Raw genomic sequence first — 19,266 nt, forward strand, 5'->3', positions numbered from 1 at the left:
ACAAGGAAATACTACTCAGCCATAAAAAAGAACAAAATCTTGCCATTTGCCATGATGTGGATGGAGCTAGAGGGTATTATGCTAAGTGAAATGAATCAGTCAGAGAAAGACAAATACCATATGATTTCACACATATGTGAAATTTAACAAACAAAACAGACGAGCAAAGGGAAAAAAAGGGAGAGGCAAACCAAGAAACAGATTCTTAACTAGAGAGAACAAACTGAGCATTGCTGGAGCGCAACTGGAGCGTTGTAGGGCGATGAGCTAAATGGGCGATGGGCATTAAGGAGGGCACTTGGTATGATGAATACTGGTTGTTGTACATAAGTGATGAGTCACTAAATTCTACTCCTGAAACTAATATTACACTGTATGTTAACAATCTGGAATTTAAATAAAACCTTGAAAGAAAGAAGAAAAAGAGAGGATCGATAAGTGCAGCTTCACATGCTGAGAGGATGTTCAGAATTCAAAATAAGGTGGGCAGATGCAAATGGAATGGAGGAAGGAAATGAGCCACATTTTCGAGAAGAGAGTCAACTTTACAAAAGTGACAGGTTATAAAATTCTTTGTAGTATCACTGATGAAAACTTCAGAGACAAATGATGAGGGTAGTTCCTTGGGAGACTTACAAGAAAGTGAGGGAACATTCAAGAAGCACGAAAAAGGAGTGGTAAGAAAAGTATGAGGGAAGCCGAAGCATTATTATAACAGTTCCAAAGAAAAATGTGAACAAAGCTTTAAAGAAAAAAAAAAAAAAAAGAGCAATGAAGTACCAACGTGAGATGTTAAGATAAACACTTGAAAAAATGACAACTGTTTGAGGACATGCACGATCTTCAGAAGGGAAGCAATTTTAGTGAAGTTGGATGAAAGTCACATTGCATGTAGAGTTTTATAAAGTAAAGACATCAAAAGGAGACGATTCTTTTGATGGAAAAAGAGAAAGAATGCAGACAAATTGTTTTTCTTCCAAGATGGAATGAAAGTTTTTTGTTTTTTGTTTTTTTTTTGGGTGTGGGGGGGATGAAGAAACAATGCATGGAATCTGTAGCGTTGTACCTTAATATATCCAAGTCATAAAACGTCATTAAATAGGGATCCTGGGTGGCTCATTCAGCTAAGTGTCTGTCTCTTGATTTCAGCTCAGGTCATGCTCTCACTGTTCCTGAGATCTAATAACCCTGCGCTGGGCTCTGTGCTGACACTGCAGAGCCTGCTTGGGATTCTCTCTCTCCCTCTCTCTCTCTCAAAATAAATACGCTTAAAAAAAAGTAACTATCTCATCATCTTGATATGACTCATAACAGTGCAAGTGATATCAACAAAGGCCATATGAAATGTGATGGCCTGCACAGACTGAAAGATGGGATGAGAAGGGGACTCACGTGCTGTGAACTGTAGCTGGTTGGATGTTGGAAATAAGAATTGGAAGTTTTTAACTTCAAAACCAGGTAGAAAGATCATACTTGTACAGGAATAGGAAATTATAGCACAGATTCAAATTCAACTTAAATAAGATGTTCTGAAAGATGCCTATGTGAACTTTGTGAATAATTAACTTCTCCAATACCTTTGCTATTAGAAATAAGGGTCAATGAAAAACAAATGTCAATAATCTGTTTTGACATTAATTTGACATTATTTGACATTATTTGACAAATTTGACATTATTTGACAATAATCTGTCAATAATCTGACCAACAGAAAGAAAGCCCTTCAAAGTATTTTATCTAATTACTTTAACAAAAAAAAAAATCAAGATCCATTATAAATAATATTGTAACTGGTTCAATTTCTAAGGGGGACTTCAATAATTCTATATTTTAAAAGGAATAATATGAGGCAGAAAAACACATATATTAACTAGTTTTTAGTAGAAAAATTATTCTTATTTCAGACATGCCAATACATTGGAAATTATTTCACTCTAAAGTGCCCTAACACACATATGAATTTAGCAGGCCCATGAATATGATATGCACTCTTTTTAACAAACATTTATCTTGAGAAAAAATACAGATCATCGAAATACTAAATATGGTGACAAAGGAAATCACTACGTAAGAGAGGTCATGACCCAAAAAGGATTTAAATTTTCTGTGTTAACTATAATGTTGTAAGCATATTCATATTATAACTGCATTTAACGATGATTCTGTATTACAAAATACCACTTTAACTATAATAAATAAAATATAGTTAGTAAAGCAACTATCAAACATCCATAATCTATATGTCTAAAATCTAGTAACCAAAGCTCAGCTAAACAAAGGATGTAATGGAAAGGCTAAGAACATATTACACATACTAATAAGAACCTTCATTGCTGTAAAATCATGACCATTTTCTTTATAGAAGCCATAAAAGCTATGGAATTATATGCTCTTTTAAAAGAGGAGTTAACTGAGTATACATCAACAACAAAAATATCACGTTTTTAAATAAAAAAAAATTTTTTTAATGTTACTTATTTTTGAGAGAGAGAGAGAGAGAGAGACAGAGCACGAGTGGGGGAGGGAGAGAGAGAGAGACAGAGTCACAGAATCTGAAGCAGGCTCCAGGCTCTGAGCTGTCAGCACAGAGCCTGACACAGGGCTCGAACGTATGAGCTGTGAGATCATGACCTGAGCTGAAGTCGGACGTTCAACTGACTGAGCCACCCAGGCGTCCCCCAAAACATCATGTTTTATCTTGCCAATTATCTTTCCTTATCACCCAATTTAATTCAACTCGAAACACAACTTTAATACAATTCTCTAAGTAATGACCTACTTCACATACAGTACACTAGGAACATGCTTTCTGAGAATGACACATACCTACATTTAGTGCATGAAAATTACAGCAAAGGTAAAAGGATGTGTGCTGAGAGAAGTAAAACTGGATTATAAAATAATTTGGACTAAAATATTTGCAACAGTTTTCAACCAAAATTCAATTAGCTTCCTCCTTTTTTTTGCTCTGAAACTAGGATATATTTTCAGGTTCTTACATTTCAAAAGAATGAAGCTGAATGATAATGAAAACACAGCATAAAATTTATGGGATGCAGCATAAGCTACATATTTAGAGGAAAATTTCCATATTTAGAGGAAAACTACTTTTACACGCATGTTAGAAAACAAGAAATGCTTAAAATAATCCTAGTTTCTGCCACAAAAAGATAGAAAAAGAATAGCAAATTAAACACAAGGAAAGATGAAGGAAATAAAAAAATAAAGTCAATGACATAAAACATAGACTAACATGATAGCAAGTCAACAAAGCCAAAAATGGCTCTTCAAAAACATGAAACTGATTTACCTCTAAGCAGAGTTTATCAAGTTCATCAAGAAAAATTAGAAAACTCAAGTTACCAGTACTAGGTATGAAAAAGGGGACATCAACCAACACAGAGCCTATGAACATAAACAGCTAAACTTCCTACCTAGTTTTGCAACCCTGATAGTAAAAACCTGGCGAGAAAATTACAAGAAAACTATGTATCAAGAATACAAGAGGCAAAAATTGTAAAGAAAATATTCACAGGTTGAATCTAGAAATATATAAAAATGGAAAATACATCATGATTATGTGGAGCTCGCCTCAGGAATATAAGACTGATTGACATTTGAAAATCAATTACTGTAATTCATATTAACACAAGGAACTAGAAATATCAATCATTTCCACAGATGTAAGAAATGCATCTGATAAAGTTCAACAGCCACTCATGATTAAAAACTCCCAGCAAACTAGGAATAGGCAAGAATTTCCACAATCTGATAAAGAGCACTGAAAACCTGCAGTTTACATCTTTAATGATAAACTATTAATGCTTTTCCCCTGAGGTCTGGAAGGATGTTCACTATTTATATTCAACATGATCCTGGCAGAACTAGTGCAGGAAGATGAAAAAATAAAGTGTTTAATACTTGCAAGGAAATAGTAAAACTGTCTGTGCTACGAACATGATTTTATATGGAAAATTCAAAAGACTCAAACTACTTGAAGTAAGTGCATTAGCTACGGGACAAATACAAAATCAACTTACAAAAATCAATTTATTTCCAGATGACAGTAATAATAATAGGGAAAAATTTTAAAATAGTGCCATTCTTTATGTCATCAAAACTCATCAAATACCTAGGAATAAATTAAACAAAATATATGTAAGACCTTTACACTGAAAACAAAAATTTGCTCAGAAATTCTACAAGACTGAAATAAATGAATAGAGAGAAAAAAATCAACATGTGAGATGTGAAATTATCTCATGTATAGATTGCATACAATGGCATTCAAAATCTGAGCACATTTTGTCTTCTAGAAACTCTCAAGCAAGTTCTGAAATTTATGATAAATCAAAGAATTCAAAACAGTTAAAAAAAATCACATAAAAGAACAAAGTCAGAGGATTATACAGCCATATTTCAAGATTTACTGGTCAGCTATGATTATTAATAATTATAATAATAGTATAAAATAATATAAAAAAATAATCATAAGCTTTGGTGGCTTAGTCAGTTAAGCGTCTGACTTCAGCTGAGGTCATGATCTCGTGGTTCGTGGGTTCGATCCCCACATCTGGCTGCTCAGAGCCTGGAGCCTGCTTCAGATTTTGCATCTCCCTCTCTCTCTCTGTCCCTCTCCAGCTTGCGCTCTGTCTCTCAAAAATAAACTAATTGTTAAAAAAAAAAAAAAAAAAAATTAAAGAATGTAACACTTAGGATAGGCAAATAGCTAACTGGAACAAAACAGAGTCAAGAAGCAGACCCGTACATTTACAGTCACTTCATGTTTTCGAAAGTATCCATGCAGTTCGATGTGGAAAGGAAGATGTTTTTCAATAAATGGTGGTGAAGAGGGGTGCCTGGATGGCTCAGTTGGTTAAGCATCCAACTTTGGCTCAGGTCATGATCTCACAGTTTGTGAGTTCGAGCCCTGCATCGGGCTCTATGCTAACAGCTCAGAGCCTAGAGCCTGGAGCCTGGAGCCTGCTTCTGATTCTGTGCCTTCCCCTCTCTGTGTCCCTCCCTGGCTCACACTCTCTCTCTCAATAATAAACAAACATTAAAATTTTTTTTTTTTAAAATGGTGGTGAACCAATGGATATCCAGGTATGGGGGGTGGGGAAGGAACCTTGATCCCTATTCTCACACCATACCAAAAATACATTCAAGAAAGATCCATGACTTAAATGTGAAAGATAAAACAACAAAGTTGCTGGAATTTCTTCACGATATTTGGGGATAGGCAGTGATTTCTTAGGATTAAAAGGAACTAAAGATAAAAGAAAACAACTGGACTTCCATCAAAATTAAATATTTTTCTGCTTATCAAAAGACAGTGTTAGTGAAGTGGAAAGACAAGCAACTATCAGAAAATAGGACAAAATACACAAAGAACTCCTCTAAGTGAACACTTATACTGAATTAAAAATGGACAAAAGACTTGTACTGAAACTTGACAAAAGGGTATAATGAAATGGGTTACAAGGTATGAAAAGGTGCTTCATATGACCCTTAGTTATCAGGAAGATGCAGATTAGAACCATAATGAGACATCACATATATGTATCAGAGTAGGTAAAATTAAAAAGCTAACAGTACAAAGTCAGTCTTATATTCTGTTGGAGTGTAAAACTGGCAAGCTACTTGGTAGTTTCTAATAAAGTTAAAATATGCATTCATTCTATAAACCAGCAATTTTGCTCTTATATATCCAAGAGAAACGAGTGCTTATGTGCACATGTACACTCACACACACTCACACACACACACACACACACACACACACACACACACACACAGAAAAGAAAAAGGATACAAAAATGTTGATGGTACTTTTATTTACAATAGGTCCAAATGGAAACCAACTCAAATGTCTATTAGTAGGTTAATGGACAAATTGTGGTATATTCATATGATGACTCTATTCACCAGTAAGAAAGAAATAACTGACAGTAATTTCTGTTCTACAAAATCTTAAATTTCCCTTTGAGACTGACATTTTTAAGTATCTAAAAGCAATTACTTATGAAATTTTAAAATGTCTTCTTTCTTTTATTAAAAAAAAAATTTAATGTTTATTTATTTTTGAGAGACAATGACAGAGTGAAAGTGGGGGAGGGGCAAGAGAGAGAGAATCTGAAGCAGGTTCCAGGCTCCCAGCTGTCAGCACAGAGCTGGATGTGGGGCTCGAACCCACGAACCATGGGATCATGACCTGAGCCGAAGTCAGACGTTTAACCGACTGAGCCACCCAGACGCCCCCAAATGTTTCTTCTTTTAAAAGAACTGGATATGGTTGTTCCTAAGCTTCTTACCATAGTAATTAGATGTGTTTTTTGTTTTTCTCTAGATAATTAAAAAAAAATTTTTTTTTTAATGTTTTTATTTATTTTTGAGACAGAGAGAGACAGAGCATGTACAGGGGAGGGGCAGAGAGAGAGGGAGACACAGAATCTGAAGCAGATTCCAGGCTCTGAGCTGTCAGCACAGAGCCCAATGCGGGGCTCGAACTCACGGACTGTGAGATCATGACCTGAGCCGAAGTCGGCCGCTTAACCGACTGAGCCACCCAGGCGCCCTGATAGATAATTTTAAAGGTGAGATTTCCATGCTGTTAAAACCAGCAGCAAAGTAAGGATATTGATCAACAAGCTCTATAGTCAAAAGAATTTTAAACTGTAATTAGACTGTAATTGTTTGAAGGGGTAGGGTTTTGTTTTTGTTTTTCTTTTTTCTATTTTAGAAATCATCATTTGACCTTGACATCAAATGCTCCATTTATATTCTCTAACTATTGTTATGACATTCTTGACTAATACTACAAGGCAACAAGTATGAATGGTTACACAAAAATCCTACTTCAGTGATTCTAACTTAAGATGTATATACATCCCTATTTGTCTGTAATATACATAGGCATTTATAACATACACGCATGCTATAAACATAAACATGAGAATTAATATAATATGAGGTTAGTTACAACCAAGATTAGAGTGAGCATCTAACTAAGAATTCTTTAAGAGATTTACAAAGAATGTGATAGTTTTAGAGACAAAAATGTAAAGGAGAAAAGAGGGGAAAAGCTTTATAGGTAGAAGATATTTGCTTGAGCAAAAGTACAGAAATATTCCAAAGGCCATATCAAGGTAAAATATAGAAAACTGGAGACATTCTTAACTATGTGCTTAAAAGCCCTACTTACTTCAAGTAAAGGTAAGTTAGTCACCTAAAATGTACAATAAAAATCTGAAAGGTAAAATAGTAGTTACAATAAAAATTACAGAGGAAGTAGTAAGAGGTGAATGAGATATGAAAAATATGAAAAAAAAGAATAAATGAAGGTTGCCTAATCATTGCCAATGAAAGGGTCTAATACAGCTTCCGTATTGCCAGGGCTTTTTAAACAGGTCACCAAAATCCTTTTCACGTGAAGGCAAAGTTAGAGGATCTATATTTCTATTACAGGACTAACAATATACCTTTTCCCAAAACAGAAAATTGGCAAAGGTTTTATAGTAAAGAAACACAGCCACTACCTCAAATATGAATGAGCCTTATTTGTTATGTGGACAATTAGGATTCAAATTATTCATTTCAAAATATTTTAAATAAAAAGGCTTAGGGAATGCATGAGATTTTTCTATATTCCTATAATAATGTTTATTCCACACAATAATAAAAGCCAGATTAGGAGCTTCCTTAACTGAAGATGGGGCTAAAGGCTAAATTATGACTAGGCCATGTGACAGAATGATGGTTAGCAACCAGTACATGATTTTCTGGTATGTGCTGTTAGAGGAGTTGTAAGCAATTACTAATTTTACTCCACTGGCTATGTGCCTATGCCCAAACCACCCCTATATTTTCAGATTTTGACCTTATTTTGGAAGCCCAGAATAGAGAAATTTCTCAACATATCAAAAAGGGGGAGGCAGGAAAGGAAAACATTTGTACAAAATTAGGCAATTTATGACTTGAATCTAGGCATAATTCTTTGATCTCAATGTGTTATCCTGTACTTTCATTTACTAACTGTTGTTCTAAAAATAAAAACCAAGCTATATAAATTAAAGATGACTATGAATATTCTTCTCATCTTCTAAGATCTTAGCAGTCACTCTATTGGAGTAGAAAATCTACCAATGTGATGGCATGATTTTTATTTAATATGAAAGGATCAAAAAAACCCACCATCAAAACAATAGAAGTAGGTTTGAGACCGCACTTTCTCAAGCACTACCTGTTTAATCAGATAGAATCACTGATCAGGCATGCTTTTCCAAAGAACTGAGAAGCTATTAAGGTACCCTTATCACCTAAAGAGATTTTGTCCCAATAATAGGTTCATCCTTTTCACATAGGGGATGGATAAGATATTTAATTTTAATAATCAATTATAACCTAGTTATTACATCTTTGTACATTAACTTCTAGACATACTATACTTGGCCGTAAGTTCACTAAAATTTTGTTTCTTTTTAGAAACTGGTCTGGCTGGGTATAGGTGTAGAGTTAGGCAGAGTAAGTCTCTTCAAGGAGGAGGGGTAAGCAAATTTTTTCTGTGAAGGGCCAGAGAGTAAAAAATATTTTAGTCTTTGTGGGCCTTACATTCTCTGTTGTAACTCCTCAACTCTGCCATCATTGTAGCTCCAAAGCAACCAGACAAAAGTAAATGAATGGGCATTGTTGTGTTCTAATAAAACCTTGTTTATAAAAACAGGAGGTGTAGCCTGTGGGCCGGTTTGCTGACTTCTGTCTTCCAGTACTACTCTGGCTTTTTTTTCATGCTTTGGAGATTTTGCCCATTCTTTGACAGGTATCAAAAGCATTTACCAAAGATGAAGAATTTCAGCCTTGATTTCATCATAAAAGGATTTGAGAGTGGTGGTATTTAGGGGGTGCACCCTTACTTGGGCTACTTGACAAGATTGTTTAAGAGTCAAACGGATTGAAACCAAATCGAACCAATTCAGAACATCCCGGGGTCAATTTTAGAACAATACATAGTATACTGTCTTACTAATAATTCCTTGCTTATTACAGTGCATAAATCTGAATGGCTACATAGTGTAAATAAATCCAACCTCCCTAACTGAGCTTCCATAATTTCATTCCCTTTAAAATAATTTCTCCTATTTCATTCCATGTACAAGCTATTAATTCAAGCTTTGAGATTACCTGCTAGAAAAGATTGCATTATGATGTTTTAGTCCTATTAACTAAAATAGGCTCTATTTCTATTTGTTAAAATATCGCATATATTTTTGTTCCTTTGGGAGCACAGTAGCCCTTTAACCCTTTACGAAAGGAATAGATGGCAATATAAAAACGTTTGAAGAGGAGGGATAGAACTTACATTACACTCCACACCTTTCTTCACACTCCCCCCCAAGACCAGTACGTTCACTCTCAGACTTGAATGCAAGAAATGCCGAACAGAAAATAAAACACAAAAGATAGTGTTCCATATATTAAAGACTGCCCCCCATATGAGAGTCTTCCTCCTTCCTAATCCTGCCCCCCAGGCAGCTCTGAGGTAGAACTTTTTTATGGCTCCTAGGGTGTAGAGACGCAGAGGAGTTGGGGCAGGTTGCAAGTGAAAAACAGGGAAAGAAATACTTGCTCTTTCTTAATTACTTCCAGTACAATTAAATTTTGAATATTCCTAAGGTATATTTCATATACTAGTATCTAGAAACAGCCTGATGTGAAGTTCTTATTGACATTATTAAGGAAATTAAAATATATAAAGTCGCCTTGGTAGTAATTTGGTTTGACTGCAGTCCAGTGGGAAATCTTTTAAATGAAAACAGCTCCTCTGTGCCTGGGCTTAAAGGTGAGTCTAAGGTGGCAAGTAAGAAAAATATAGTTCTTCCCCAAGTGGACTACAAAGTCAAAATGTCTTATGAGAAGTTAACGCTACTCACCGACTACTGCAGTGGTGGAGAGCAATGTCTCATTTTTGGTACAAACTGTATCAACTTATTGTGACACATGCCACATGAGCAGTAGATCAGATATGTGTAAGACTTTTTTTTTTAAGAAAGGAAAAATGACTAAATAAAATTAACAAATGCAGCTCCTTTGATGGACCAAACCTTAAACATGAAGCCCATAAAAGGGGGATCTTGGAAGTTAAAAAATTATCAGTGTGATAATGGCACTGTATCTAGCACAGAAGGGGGAAAAAATGAGTAGAAAATAGGAAGAGAGCCAGGCTACTTCTAGTCTTTTCTGAGTCATTCCTTTGGTATGTGTGTGTTTTTTTTTGTTTTTTTTTTTTTTTAATGTTTTATTACGTACTGTGTCAAAGTACTTTCAAATTCACATAACCTTCTCAATAGGTATTTATAATAGGTACACTTTTCATTTGATTATCAAAATTGAAATTTTAATTTTTTTTAACGTTTATTTATTTTTTTGAGACAGAGAGAGACAGAGCATGAACGAGGGAGGGTCAGAGAGAGGGAGACACAGAATCCGAAACAGGCTCCAGGCTCTGAGCTGTCAGCACAGAGCCCGACACGGGGCTTGAACTCACAGACCGCGAGATCGTGACCTGAGCCGAAGTCGGCCGCCCAACCGACTGAGCCACCCAGGCGCCCCCAAAATTGAAATTTTAAAAGCAGACTCCGACTATTCACAGAGAACCAACTAAAAAATTACTAACGCCATATAACTTGAGAGGAAAATTCAGGCGTTATCCCTCCACACTAAGCCAAATAAGTATGACAGGTCAGTTCTGACCTACAGAAAGCTTCTGTAGAAGCCTTAGGACCATGTGAGAGTCTTCTTTCTTCCAAAGCTGACAGGCAGTCCTAAAGTAGAGGAAATCTTATAGATCTCTATCCTCTGGGAGCCATGAAGAGCAGTAATAAGTTTCTATCTGAAAGAAGAAAAATTTGCTTTTTCTTAATATCATAATCATAGTCTACCATTATTAAACTGAGAAAAAAGATGATAAACAACAGGACTTTCTGACACCCAGTTCCTGAGAACTTCCTAGGTCCTGATATTAAGTTGGAGTATGCCAAATTACATTAAGAATAAACCACTAGGGTTAAAAGATGAAAGTGTATAAAAGGAAAAGATCCTAAATTAAATATGCTCCGTAGTTTCAAAAATACCTAAAAAGCACAGCTTAGTAAGTGGGTTTTGCCACAAGAACCGAAGCTCCATATTTAAAAAGCAGAGTGAAACAAGGCAGTCTACAGATGTGAGAACAGGTACTAAAGTTCTAACCTTCCCCCTCTCTTCTCAGTTGCTAGCTGCAACCTTCAGAAAGTTATTCAGCTTTAGCGTCTGAGTTTTGAGTTTCTATATCCTATAATTTTTTCATTAAGAAAACTAAAGAACCAAGAGACTTAGTCAAGCATGGGAAAAAAACAGATTCCAAAAAGGAAGTTAAATTCAGACAATGTGAAATACAAAACTGGAAATACTACTTAAGAACATAGAATACTTGTTTCTGTCATCAGCGGTGGCAGAAAGATTTAGCTTGTTTGTTTTCGAAGTGCACATACTCATGACCACATGAAAAGAAAGTGAAGCACTGGCACGCAGTTATAAAATGTATCAAAAGGCACTATTATTATGGTCTATCCTCCATGGCTCAAGGGAGATTTCAGGGGCCAAGGAAAACCCTTTTTACTCATTTTGGTCCTTATGACAGCTACGTAAGTATCATGATTATTGCGCACTTAGAGGATAAGCTAGCAGGTAAAGCTACTTTTGCTTCTTTGCATCCCATGTACTTTTCTCCCTCTCAGTCTCTCTGTACATACAAAAGAGAAGCCAAGTTTAAAGCGCCACAGACACTGTCAGCTGCTTTCCAAAGAGGTTTAGTAGTCCGGCATCTCAGAGGCCTCGTTTTGTCCTTCAGATAGCAAGAAACCAGAGAGGAAGACTGTTGCGGGGCAGAGAGAAAGGGTGTGTGACAGAGCGTTTGAGTGTGCCTGCACAGTCCGGGGAGGGAGAAGGAAAGCATTATATTCTCCGAAGACACACAGAAATGTTAGCAACATGATTTCTATACACCAGTGTTAACAATAGCTTATCTGGTATTATTTAGTTTCAACTGGGTCAGACATAAAACTAATAAACTGGGGTTGGAAATTATATACATAGGTATGGCAACCAGTTACAGATTTAGAGAGCAGAAAAATCGCCTTGCAAGTCACCTTCACTAGTGTTTATTAAACATTTTTCTTAAGCAAACTATAAACAGCAGCTTTACTTTAAAACGTATGAAAATAAACAGTTAGAGTCTAGACAGTCTAAAAGGAAAACATTTATTAAGTAACCAGATTAGTATGGAAATGTGCTTTAAAGTTAAGAGATACAGGATTCAAAAATTTGACAAGTGTGCAAATCAAAATATAACTATTCTGTGAGTTTTCAGTGCATAAAAAAAATCTAGGCTAATTATAGAGTTGATCAGTAAAACCCAATTAAAAACAGTTATACCATAGCAAACAGAAAGGAATTACCTCGTCTTCGCCCATAACTCCTTGCTGCATGTAAACAAAGGACAAATTGTAAAATGTCAGAACTAAAAACAAGCCCACACATACAAATATCTGTGATATGAAAAGCTAAGTGGGCATCTAGTAATTAGGACTACTTTGTTTTAAGAGCTAGGACAATGTCCCCATGTAATAGCTGCATGTGTTTTACCATTTACAAACCACTTTTATTATATATATATATTCTGCACTGTACCATAAAATGAAATTAACAGGAAATATGCAATTTATTCTCATACATGTTCCAATTCATGAATAAATATTTCTTTCACCTGATCAAGATGGTAATATGTAACATCTTACAGTTAAATAGCATCCCAAGTAATAAATGCAAACAACTTGAATTAAATCCTCATTTTACTAATTATAAAGAGAGATACAGCAGATACAGTCCAACAAACAGCTATTCAAATCCAATTCACATTATATCAAGCCCTGTGTGGAGAAAGTACTGGAAGACACAGAGGTATGAAAAGATAGAACAATGTTAAACTGATACTCTGAAGCCTGTAGAGCTTAGATAGAAGGTAAAGACATCAATCCATGTTCAAACTTGCTTAGTTGAAAAAATGATTAATGATACACTACAGTTACCAATGCTTTCAATCCTTCTGGTACATTTTATAACCTCTATCTAAGTGCTTATGTCTCTCTCTCTCTCTGGGGTAAAAGGGATTCAGATACAAATTGTTCTTAGTATCATCATAGACTAGCACAGATGTTAAATATTCAGAAGTATGAAGCAGAAAGACATTTCAAACTACCTTATTAGCAGTTTACATAATTCCATATGGAGAAAAAACACTGCAATTTATTCTCCATAATAAACTACCAGTTTGATAAAACCCACAACTTATTTTTAAATAATTCCTCCTTGCAAATCCGAGTACACAATGAGTATTTATACCCTGGAATTAATATATGAAATCAAAGCAGTAAACTAAAACAAAAATCACTGTTAAAATCAAGATCTTAACCCATGTTTTATGAATTTTTTTTTTGGCCGGGGAAAGTTTCTTTCTGAATAAATCTCAAATCGAAACATATGTTAAGAGTTGTCAGAAATGCAGTCTTCCCCAAAAGTATAAAGCAAAGACCAAAGGAAAACATTTCACATCATTAAATACATTCTACTACAGAAGTTTTACAATGTGAGTCTTTAATATAAAGAAGTGTGCCCACAGGTGAAAATATAGGATTAATACCCCTACAGTAACCCTTAGTCATTACACTTTAAGTCAATAAATACAAGGCTTACAACAGAGTCTGTTATACAAAATAACTTCATTTGCATCTCTGCCTCTCCATTGTCTTTATTTAGCTGTAACTACTGCAGTTTTAACCTTTTTGGGAGCTCCAGCTACCTCACAGCCTAGCAGATTGTCTGACCTGTACATTAGTTTATATACAAGCTTACCTGTGTGTGTTTTTGTGTGTCTATCGAGCTTAGATGTACATTACCTGTATACATTACATATAGATTACCTGACATACATATTCGTTTAGGGTGAGGTAGGGGCGGAAGTGACATTTAGAATTTTGCTGTGGAAATCCTGGAAGACTTATAAAGGCCTTAAAAACACAGGGTCTCAAAGAGATAGCGGATCGACTATGGAAAATCGAGTAGGAATTTTAAAAGAGCTGTCAAAAACAGACTATACAAGAGCGAATTCCCTGCAGTCTTAATCGTTGTATTAAGTGTGGAAATGGTCAATAGGCTCCCAAACGGTCACAGCACAAGTCTAAGAAGTTAGGCTTCCTACTTCTCTCCAGGCATGATCGAAATGATATTAATCCAGTATAGATTTGCTTTACGGAATTTCAGTCATGGGTGTAGAAGACGGATCATTTACAAAGCAAATAAAACTACTCTCATCAAGTTTAAAGTCAAGTTATGAATCATAAGGAAGTGATAACGTGGTCCACAATTCCTGACCTATTGAGAAAATTAATGACACGACAACCAGTTTATATTCTCAGCTGTTAAGTTCTTTGCTGAGGCTACTCAATGCTAAAATAGTCAAAATACGTATGAATGTTCATAGCATCTTAGGTCTCATCTCATTCCTAGGCTTGAACACATTATTTAGAAGAGTTCTCCAACTACCTCATACCTGAGGAATTTTAGAGTTCTGTAAAGAGCTATTGCACTTATTTTCTGGACAACTCTCAAATTCCAGCTCTCTACATTACCAAAAATAGAACTGCCTGCAGATGAAGCTAGATCATGTGAAACACTTCCTATCCCCTGTCATGGAAAGAACCAATCTGCTATCATCACACTAAACAACGAGTACGGACTCACTTTCCTACCCGAGATCTTCTTATGCGAATTTCTGTTCCACCATAACTCGGATTCAGAGTTATCAATGAGTTCCCAATGAGAAAAGAAAATCATTAAATTACTATTCATTAAGTTTTAATTAAGGAAGACTTCTTTAAACAATATGCCCCTCCAAACTCATTTAGAATAGGACTTAGGAAAAAAAAGTAAGCAATTTTTGTATAAAAACTATTTAGAACATTCAATTTCAGTTACCTAAGTTTTATAAAACTTATTACTAAAAATTACCAGGCATTCAGAAGTGAGGAACTGGCTACTTAACACACGTGTGTAAATATATGTGTGTGTGTGTGTGTGTGTGTGTGTATGTTAGATTATATTTTTTTACATATATGTTTTATTTTATCATTATTTTTTAATGTTTATTTTAGTTTTGAGACACAGCGTGAGGGGGGAAGGGGCAGAGAGAGAGGGAGACACAGAATCTGAAGCAGGCTCCAGGCTCCGAGCTGTCAGCACAGAGCCCGACGTGGGGGTTGAACCTACGGACCGGGCCGTGAGATCATGACCTGAGCTGAAGCTGGACTGAGGCACCCAGGTGCCCCTCCACATACGTTTTTTAAGATAATAATAATAAGGCTTTGGAAAAAAAAATTTTTTCCTACAAGAGTGAGTTTAAAATTTGGTCCTGGGTTATCAATAATCTCATTTAGGTTCTAACCCATTGCTACTAAAAAAGAAAAAGGATGATTCTGACATTCTCTTCAGTGTCTCTGTGCCCTTACATATTGGCTCTTAGCAATGGCTGTGGTACCTGATTTACTGCAGCTGGAGTAACAGATAAGGAAACATAACAAATTAGCCAGAAATATTTACGTTAAAGTTCTCTTGGTGTGAAACTAAAGAAATTCTTATTTCTTGCTCTGAAAAGCCAAAACCAGGGAGAGAAATATACCCCCAAATTATCCTTTTCAAGATCTAAAATAAATCTGTTATCTACTCCACTTATTTCCATTAGCATAAAAAAGGATTACGTACTCAAATTTCCTATTTTCAGGACTTAATACAGTACATTTAGAGACTCTGCCCTCAGAAATACAATTTCACTAAGTTTTCTTAATTAAAAGATAAACATAACCTCTCTCCTCCCAAACAGTAGAGCAAGCCCTTGATTATAAACATAGATGTATATGGCTAATGACAGCAAATTTAAATTTCAAACTAGCTTGCATCCCCCTGTACTTCTGCTATCTGTCCCCCTTTTGAAAAGCCATATGTACTAATAAAAATATAAGCTATTTTTCCTTGGGAGAGGGGTGAGGGGAGCACAACATGATCCAAACAGATACAAGCACCTGAATGATACATCATTTTGCATTGGTCCTCACTGCTATGGAAAACAGGTGGTTTTATTTTGTTTTTTCCTACTGAGAATAAAATATGTGAGATTTATACACTTGGAAGTACAACATTCAAGCCGTCATTCTAAATTCAGATAGTGCTTGCATTTTGGTTTTTAGACAATCTACCCATTCCTATATAATATTACTTCCCTAAAGTGCTTCTGGGTGTTAGGTTCGGACTCCTCTACAATATTTATTCAACGGTAGCAGTCTCCACCAGTTAATTCAACTTGATTTCTAGTTAGATGGAGGAACATGGTCTGTTCAGGAGCCTACCTGCAGTTATATTTCTATGGCATTTTTTTATTGTTAAATTTTATTTTGTCTATACAACTTCAAGAGACATATGGATGTGGGATACTATCTCTTTTTCTGAGTTAAGAGAGGTTGAAATATAAGGATCTGTTAGAGGTATTTCACAGTTTCACCCAGTCTGACCAACTTCCTGACCTTTACCCCATTCCCTGTTTATCCGTTAAAGGAATATTTCACAGTTTAACTATAATGTTAATTGACCAGGAAGGCAGACTCATGAAAGCTTTTTACAACATTTGCCTTATCTGCATAACAACTACACTAGTATTTATAATATTATTTTTATTAAATGGACTCAAGCCTAGCACCTAATAATAGCCTAGTAACATCATAGATTTCTTCCAGTTCTGTGTTTTCTAAGGAATGTTCTCAAATTGTTATAGTCATGCATTTATTATAATATGTATTTGTGCGCCACCAAAGATTGTCTTGGGTACCACATGGGACATGTGCACCACTCCTTAGGGAGCACTGTGAGAGAGTCATTTTGCTTTTGACCCACATTTTGTTCCTATATAGCTTCTTCCAAATGGGTCTGGTTTGACTTTCTGCAGTAACATAAGACAAACCTTTTTTGGTCACTACATATATGTTGAACATCCTTCATATACTTGAAAACATTGGCTAGGTCTTCTTTCAATTTATATTCTCCAACAATTTATGTATTCACAAGACAGGATTAATATTCTTTCAAAGTCATTTTGTCACTGTTCACCATCACCCACTGTGACAGCTAACTCTCACTTTTAGAAACTGTTCTAAACACTTTACATGAATGAATTCCCTCATTTCTCAAAAAACAATCCCCTGAAGCAGGCAGCATTTTATCTCCTTTTGACATAAAGAATCTGAGTCTAACTGAAGTTAGGTGAACTGTCCAAGGTCATAGCAAAGTTAGGGTTAAATCCAGATAATCTAGCTCCAGAGTCTGTGGTACCAACTACTGTTAACTATTGTTAACCCCACCACCACCACCACACACACACACACACACACACACACACACACACACACACACACACACAAAACCACTGACTTATAATTTATTGCCAACTACTGATTTTCAAAGTCAATAATATTAGCTATGCTTATTGGTTAAGTAATACAACTTACTTAGTTGCTAATGATGAGTTCAAATCTGTGACATAATTTAAAAAGTAGGTCTATGTATTGAGATGCTACAATTCCTTTAATCAATAATATTTAATAATAATTTAGTACAGGCAGAGGCTTGGTATTGACATCACTTAATTCCCATATTTCCTAGGGAGACAATATGCTAAGAATATAGTTGAACTGTAAAAATTAAAAGCAGCTCAAGGAAAATTTCCCCTTACTCCTTCTTGCCATTTGCCCACTTCTCTCTTCAATGACCTTGATGTCTAGAAAAAATTACTTAAATTCTTAATATTCAAATACTTCCCAATCATAATAAATATACCCAATTCCTTGACCTCTGCTCCCCTCTTAACAATGCTCCCAAATGAGCAAAATAATTTTTTTTTCTCTCTGGATCAAATTGTCCCTACTGACCTAAACACATTTTGATGTCCTAGTTACATTATCTCTTCTGTCCCCTACTCCCTTGCCAGAAGAAGTTCAGAATGTCCAGGACAGCTCACTGTATCGAGCACGTAACATGGCTCTGAAGTGGCAGGCCATGAAGAGTGCTCACATAATGAAAAAGCATATTTGTCCACAAGGTTCAACTCTTGCCTGAAATAAAATATTCTTGTATCTACTAGGTGATAAAACACTGATAACCTAACATCTAGGTTATTTATGAAGGCTTCAGGCAACTGATGAACTCAATTAGCTTAATAATATTTAGTGCAAAAACAGTGTGGCTCCTAAGGTCTTTGCTCATACATAACTGATGTATTCTATTGTGGTTGCAACATACTTCTGAATCGTGCTAGTGTGGTAGGCACACAGCAATCCCAGATCATCTGTGAATCATCTAACAAACTGTCTCATACAGCACCTTCCTTCAAATGGATCTTAACAGAGTATGTGAAATATACACAAATTCAAGTTTTTCTACTGACTTGTTTTAGAAGTTAAAATGGAAATGATCTTTATCACACAGAACGTCCCAAAAGCAAATTATTTGAGGAAGTCAGGATAAATACATAAAGAGCTTGCTGCTTAATCCCATCGTTATTTTATAAATCAAGTCATGAGGATAATACAAAATTATGATCTATTTTCAGTTTGTAAACTCAATTTCATCAATGTAAGTTTTAGTCACAGATACAGAGTTTAGAGACCAGCTACTCAAGTGACGTGTTGTTTTAATTCCATGGTAGAAAAAAAGTTGACTGAAGAAGTCCTGGAATGCGATTTCTAGTGCCCTTCTGGTCAAAGTCTATGTAAGCACCATAATTCACTGAATTCATGAATGCGGCCTGCTGTACTGCTGTAAGGTCCAGCCCAGACACGGCCTCAGCTAGAGAGCACAATTAGGCCCCAGTGTTAGGACCTTGCCAATTTGACCTCTAACCATCCTTCAAGATCCTAACACATACCCCAGTGCTCAGATTACGCTGGCACGTGGTGGGCAACTCAATATATAACAATCTAAAGTTGAATGAAGCAATCAATCGCACCACAGACACCCTGCTTCTTCAATTTTTCTCTCATTCCAAAATTCTATCTGACACCTTGCCAATCTCCCAGGAAGCCTGGACTTTATTCCCACCCCTCTGTCACTAGAGTCTTTATTACTTAGTATAAG

The 19,266-nt window shown here is 35.6% G+C and overlaps 1 protein-coding gene across 8 annotated transcripts in view; it reads right to left on the reverse strand.

Moving 5' to 3' along the window:
* CPEB2 (cytoplasmic polyadenylation element binding protein 2) overlaps nucleotides 1–19,266 on the reverse strand; it is a 68,795-nt gene that overhangs the window by 17,081 nt on the left and 32,448 nt on the right. For 5 of the 8 annotated variants that reach the window (XR_006217076.1, XM_042984913.1, XM_042984914.1 and 2 more), the window contains one exon: nucleotides 12,492–12,515. The exons of the other annotated variants lie outside the window; for them this stretch is intronic. Coding sequence is in view for 4 of the 5 variants with exons in the window: in XM_042984913.1 (XP_042840847.1) it covers nucleotides 12,492–12,515 (24 nt within the window). In the remaining variant the exon portion in view is untranslated. The remainder of the gene's footprint in view (nucleotides 1–12,491; nucleotides 12,516–19,266) is intronic. 8 annotated transcript variants of the gene reach the window in all.

Source organism: Panthera tigris, chromosome B1, assembly GCF_018350195.1.
Source record: "Panthera tigris isolate Pti1 chromosome B1, P.tigris_Pti1_mat1.1, whole genome shotgun sequence".
In the NCBI taxonomy this organism is placed as follows: domain Eukaryota; kingdom Metazoa; phylum Chordata; class Mammalia; order Carnivora; family Felidae; genus Panthera; species Panthera tigris.